Source organism: Erythrolamprus reginae, chromosome 3 (assembly GCF_031021105.1).
Source record: "Erythrolamprus reginae isolate rEryReg1 chromosome 3, rEryReg1.hap1, whole genome shotgun sequence".
Classification (NCBI taxonomy): domain Eukaryota; kingdom Metazoa; phylum Chordata; class Lepidosauria; order Squamata; family Dipsadidae; genus Erythrolamprus; species Erythrolamprus reginae.
In genome coordinates this window covers 257,301,017-257,307,423 of record NC_091952.1, presented here as the reverse complement: position 1 = coordinate 257,307,423, position 6,407 = coordinate 257,301,017, and the positions used below count along the sequence as shown (strand labels likewise).

At 52.8% G+C, this 6,407-nt stretch overlaps 1 protein-coding gene across 1 annotated transcript; it reads right to left on the bottom strand.

Moving 5' to 3' along the window:
* Positions 1-1,007: 1,007 nt before the first annotated feature.
* On the bottom strand, positions 1,008-3,918 carry MAFA (MAF bZIP transcription factor A). The gene has a single exon (XM_070749304.1). It carries the CDS (start codon positions 3,761-3,763, stop codon positions 2,660-2,662), a length of 1,104 nt encoding a protein of 367 aa, XP_070605405.1. The 5' UTR covers positions 3,764-3,918; the 3' UTR covers positions 1,008-2,659.
* Positions 3,919-6,407: the final 2,489 nt, after the last annotated feature.

Here is a 6,407-nt window from a genome sequence, read left to right as displayed (position 1 = left end):
CAGAGCGCGATTTAGTCGGTTGAAAAAAACGGAGAGAATATCCACGCAACTTTTAAGCATTTAAAACAGGACATTTGCCAAGTTTGGAAATAAGGTTTCTCTTTACGCACGAGCGCACCTATGAGTTAGCCCACAAGTTCTTTTTTAAGCTCTATAAAACTGATTGAAAGAAGATAAAATGCTTAAAAGATCAAAAGCGGAACTGGAAAGGGGGGAGTCATTGATTACCATCTAAAATAAGTAATTGTGGGCAGCGCTTGTGATAAAAGCAGGCAAAATTTTTAAATAGGAAACGAGATGATTCTCCCACCAAATAGTTTCTAATGAGATACAAACAGGATGAGACAATAGGGTCAGAATGAGGATGAGGACTGGCAGATTATATATATACACACACATATATTTAAAAAGGTACATTTTCATATTACTTCATACCAAATATAGCTACAATGCATGCTTGATCCAGAATTGAATACAAATATTTACCAATTATTTTAAAATGTTTTTTCACCGTTTAAAAACTCCAGGATAGCATTGCAAAATCTGTCTGGTTTTTTTTAAAATAGAAAACCGAATCCATGTATAAATCTTATCAAAAGGGTAAAAAAAAGGATACATACGGTAGATAAAGCTGAATTTTAACGTCGAAGATGACCTGAAACAGAATCTATAGAAAACAGAAGAAAAGTAAAAAGAAATTAAAGTAACAAATGCAGAATTAAAGTAGCAAATTTTACTAGATCGTTTTTGAACTAAAGGTCTTTTTAAATTTCATCTAACCCAGCCTTATAGGAAAGTTTAAATGTATTCCTAAATCTCTGGATTCTTTCCAAAAAGGCTAGAATTATGCACGTTCCCACATTCTGGGGGAAAATGCAACACAAAATTACTTCTCCCCCCACTCCAATGTTTTCTCCCCTTCCAATAACAACCCAGACATGCAAAGATTTTCAACAGATTTAGAGGAAGAAGTAGAAAGGGAAGACCAAAAGATTTATGTCTAAAGAGATTTATTTTTTTATTTCGTAGCAAATGAAAGCTAGGATGCCTGAACAAGAAACAGAAACAGTTCATGACAAATAAACAAAAAATATATTTTATCTATATATAAATATTAAGTTGGTTTGAGGTTTGCCTGCATGGCTCAAGAGCAGGATGTGGAAAAAAAAATAAAGATTAAGAACTGAATCAAAGCTTCAGAGGAAAAAATCCATTTTATCTAGAAGATGAAACTGTTAAAAACCCACAAAAATTGAAAGGTCATTTGAAAATGCCTCGCACCTTAAAATGCACCAGTTTCGAAACTTTCACAAATTGTGCCGGGCTTTTGAGAAAGTGCCCATTATTTATTTTGCATCCTTATTCCTTTACGGTTCCGGTTTTTTAAATTTTTAAATAAACGTTTAAAAACAACAACACCCCAAAACCCAGTTCAGTAAAGCTTTCCTCTGAAAAGCATTTAACTGCGAGAGAGATATATATATCTTCTGGGTCGATTCCGCAATAAATAAAGTGTGCATTTTACAAATCGAGGTTCCAACCTGCGTTTCGCTTCCTTGAACATTTAATAAATAATTCTGGTGCATAGTATTTGTAACATTAATATAGCAGCTCATATATTCATCTATTGCCTTTCAAATCATCTTTTTAAAGGAGTGTTTCATATTCGCCCCCCTCCTCCCAAATAATCGTTTTTTTTAAACAGCATAGATAATTTTTTTAAAATCTCTATAAAACAAACAGCATTATTTTTTTAAAATCCAATCGATTACTGTATATAGTGCATTCGGCTCGGTTCAACGTCATCGTTAAATTAATTTCTTTATATTATTTGCATGCTATTACATACAAACTTTTTATTTAAGACTCGTGTTTGAAGTTCGTTTTTCTCTCTCTCAATCTCTCTTTGTTTAAACACCAAGCAAATGAAGGCTGGGGAAAAGGGGGGGGGGGTCGGGGATGGGGAGGGTCCGCGAGAGGGAGGAGAAGGGAAGGGTAAAGGCGACCGCTGTACAAGTGGAACACTTTTCATAAGTTAATTGGCTCAGTTCCTCGTCTTTTTTAAAAAAGGACGGACACACAGAAATTGAGGAAGGGGACGGAGTGGGGGGGGGGAGACGGAGAAAAAAATGCAAAGTAAACTCAACCCAGCTTCCGAACCAAGTCCTGCCCCCCGGCTGGCTAAGAGCCGCCCCCGTCGAAGGAAAGAAGAAGCGAGCGAGCACCGGACGGTGCAGTGCGCCCCGTCGATGGGGAGAAAGGAGAGGCGAGGCGGGCTTAAATCCCAGACATGGCCGGCATGCAGGGGTCCCGTCGTGGGGGAGAAGAAGAAGAAGGGGCGGACGGGGGTCTCCATGGAAGCGTCTTTCGCCCGGGTGGGCCGCCAAGGGGGCTTCTTGTCCGTGCGTAATTACGCGCGCGTCCTCTCCATCTCTCCAGCTAGAGGGGTGCGGGCGAGGCGGGGGCAGCTGGGGTGTCGTCGGAGGGTCTGCACGTCCAGGCGGACCGACGGAGCGAAAGGGGGGTGTCCCCTCTTCCTCCTCCTCCTCCTCTTCATCACCATTATCACCACCTTCCCAAGCTTTGCGCCCTCGTCCTCTCCTCCTCCTCTTCCTTCCAAAGCCAGCGCCTCTCGTCCGCCCCGTCGGGGTCCCGGGGCTCACAGGAAGTAGTCCGCCGGCTTGGTGGGGCCTGGGGGCGGGGGTTCCCGGGCGCCGTTGGGGGGCGCGGGGGGTCCCCCGGGGAAGGCGCGCCCGGCCAGCTTCTCGTACTTCTCCTTGTAGAGGTCGCGCTCCTTGGCCAGGCGCGTCACCTCCAGCTTGAGCTGCTCCACCTGCCCCTGGAGCTGGCACTTCTCGTTCTCCAGGATGTGCCGCTGCTGCACCCGCTTGTAGCGGCAGGACTGGGCGTAGCCGCGGTTCTTGAGCGTGCGGCGCTTCTGCTTCAACCGGATCACCTCCTCTTTGCTGAAGCCGCGCAGCTGCCGGTTCAGCTCGCGCACCGACATGGAGACCAGCTGCTCGTCCGAGAAGCGCTCCTCCAGCCGGGCCGCGTGCAGGTGCCCCGCGTGGTGGTGGTGGTGATGCCCGTGGTGGTGGCCATGGTGGTGGTGGTGCGCGCCGCCCCCGGCCGGCCCGTGGTGGTGGTGGTGGTGCGCCAAAGCCGGGTGCGCGTGGGCGCCGTTGGAAGCGGGCGCCAGCTCCTCGCCCGGGAACGCCTGCCCGCGGAAGCCGTCGAAGCCCCCGGGGGCTGCGCCGCCGCCTCCCGGCCCGCCGTGGTGCCCGTGGTGGTGGTGGTGGGCAGCGGCGGCCGGGTGGTGGGGGGCTCCGATCAGCGCCTCGACGGCGTCCTCGGGGGTCAAGTTAAGCGCCTCGGGGTTGAGGTGGTGCTGGTAGCTGGACATCCAGTAGAGATCCTCCAGCTGCGCCGCCGCCGCCGCCGCCGCCTTGCCCGGCCCGAGGTGGCCGCCGCTTCCTCCTCCTCCTCCTGCGGCGGGGCCCGTCGGGACTGCGAGGCCGCCGGGCACGGGCTGCCCTCCGGGGCTGGGGGCGCCGAAGCTGGGCGAGGAGGGCACGGAGGAGCAGGGGGTGCTGAGCGGCGTGGAGGAGAGGGAGCCCGGCGGCGGCAGGCGGTGGCAGAAGCGCTCCGCCTCGGCCGGCTCTTTCTTCACCTCGAACTTCATCAGGTCGAAGTCGTTGACGTACTCGATGGCCAGCGGGCTGGTGGGCAGCTCGGCCCCGCTCAGGGCCAGCTCCGAGGCCATCGCACGCACGACGGAGCCGGCCCCACCGCCACGCCGCGCCCCGGACACCCCGTCCGGCCCGGGAGGGTAGGTGGCGGGCGGCTGGTCTGCGGCGGCGCCGCCCCCCCCTCGAGACGGCCGGCAGCGGGGAGAGGGGGGGCTTCCCCGACGGCGCCCCCCTCGGGGCCCGTTCCGCGCGAGGGTCCCGCCGCTGCGCCCGCCCGCCCTCCGCCCGCCTCCCCCCGCCGCGCGCAACTGAAGTGCTGAAGGGCGCAGTCTGGCTTTTATAGGGAGCCCAGCCAGGCCCCGCCCGCCGAGGCGGGGGCTGCATGCCTCCCCACCTATGAGGGGGCGCGGGGGCTGGCGGGCCCGGCGAGTGAGCCTATCGCCGCCCCGACGTCCGCCTGTCAATCTCGGGGAGGGAACAGCTGGGAGACGGGCCGAGGGGAGGGGAGGGGTGTGTGTGTATGAGAGAGAGACGGAGGGGGGAGGCTCCCCCCAGCGGCCGCGCAAGGCAAGGGCTGCCCGGAGGGGGGAGGCGCCCCGCGCACCTGCGGAGAGCCGGGAGGGGCGCAACGGGCTGTCCGCGGCTTGAGGGAGGAAGAGGAAGAGGAGGAAGAGGAAAGAGGAGGAGGAAAAGGAGGAGGAGGAAGACGAGGAGGAGGAAGACTACTGTACTATGTGATTTTTGGTGCTTTACAGTTTGGTGGGTTTCTTGCAGAGTTTCCATGACCCAACAAGGTAACATTTTCAGTGCTACAAGAGAAGGAAGAGAAGGAGGAAGAAGAAGAAAGGAGGAGGAGGAAGAAGAAGAAGAAGAGGAGGAGGAGGAGGAGGAGGAGGAGGAGGAGGAAGAAGAAGAAGAAGAAGAAGAAGAAGAAGAAGAAGAAGAAGAAGAAGAAGAAGAAGAAAAAGAAGAAGTGTAGACTAGAGTACTGTGGGGTCTTTGGCGCTCTCTAAGCTTGGTGGTTTTCTTGCAGACCTTTCCTGACCAAAGTAGGCAACATAATCAGTGCTACAAGAAGGTTGCAGGGAGAAGGAGGAGGAGGGGCGGCAGCGAGAGGATGGGAGAGAGAAACGTGAGGGAGCATGAACTCGGTGGAGAAGAGACTGGACAGATAGAAGACACTGGACAGCTGGAGGAAGGTCCCCTCTTCAAGGAGGGGCTGGACTAGAAGAGCTTGAGGGACCCCTCCAGCTCTATTCTGCATTGGTGGTTCTGTTGTTGGTTTGATTAATTAGCAATAGCATTTATAGCCTTTAGGCTTATATGTCGCTTTCTGGTGCTTTTCCAGAATCAGCCTCTTGCCCCCCAACAATCTGGGGCCTCACTTGACCCACCTGGGAAGGACGGAAGGCTGAGTCCACCTGGAGCAGGTGGTGAGATTCGAACTGCTGAACTACAGCTAGCAGTTAGCTGAAGTAGCCTGCAGTGCTGGACTCTAACCACTGTGCCATCCCTGCTCCCTCCCTCTCTTCCTTCCTTCCTTCCTTCCTCCCTTCCTCCCTTCCTTCCTTCCTCCCTTCCTTCCTCTCTTCCTTCCTCCCTTCCTTCCTCTCTTCCTCCCTTCCTTCTTTCCTCTCTTCCTCCCTCTCTTCCTTCCTCTGTTCCTTCCTCCCTTCCTTCCTCCCTTCCTTCCTTCCTCTCTTCCTTCCTTCCTCTCTTCCTCCCTCTTCCTCCCTTCCTTCCTCTCTTCCTTCCTCCCTTCCTCCCTCCCTTCCTTCCTTTCTCTCTGTCTCTTTTTCTTTCTTTCTTCTTTCTTTCTTGCAAATGCAATAGCATTTTAGACTTATCTACCACTTTATAATGCTTTTCCATCCCTCTTTAAGCAGTTTACAAAGAATCAGCATATTTGCCCCCAACAATCCAAGTCCCTATTTGACCCCCCCCTCGGAAGGACGGAAGTCGGGAGCCGGTGGGGAGATTTGAACTGCTGAACTACAGCTGGCAGTTCAGCTGAAGGAGCCTGCAGGGCTGCACTCTAACCACTGCACCAGCGCCAGCTTGAATTGCTGGGCTTGTCCTGTAGAGCATTAATGGAAGGCTGCCCCCCATGCAAGAAGCCCTTTCTGTCAAAACTTCCTCCACCCAGCGCTTGAGCGCCCCCACCCCCGAGAGCAGAACCCCTTTGCGGGTCTGTGGGTTACACAACAGACACCCACAATCACCAAAGACAGACAGAGGGACCCTTGGCTCTTTTGCCAGGAGCATCACCCATTTGCAACACCAGATGGATGTAATTGGATGGGAGACCACCAAGAGATCCAGAGGCCCGGCCGAGGGAAGCGTCCACCTAGAAAAGGTAAGTGATTTCTATAAATCCCCCCTCCCCAAACCAATCAAAACCGGTCCACCTCCAGGGAGCCCCGTCCCCAATGGACAGCAGCACCTAAGATGGCTCTGGATGGATGGGACACCACTAGGAAAGCCAAGCTAGGGCCTCATTATTGAAACAAAATAGCCCAGAAACTCTTCTAAAGTATTTTGACTTTCTCCCATCAGTTGCTACACCTACAAAAAGATATTGACAAAATTGAACGGGTCCAAAGACGGGCTACAACAATGGTGGAAGGTCTAAAGCATAAAACGTATCAGGAAAGACTTCATGGTCTCAATCTGTAGAGTCTGGAGGACAGAAGGAAAAGGGGGGGACATGATCGAAAC

What these genes read in the sequence shown, in the direction of transcription:
- MAFA (XM_070749304.1), bottom strand. Translation starts at nt 3,763, where the DNA reads ATGGCCTCGGAGCTGGCCCTGAGCGGGGCCGAGCTGCCCACCAGCCCG.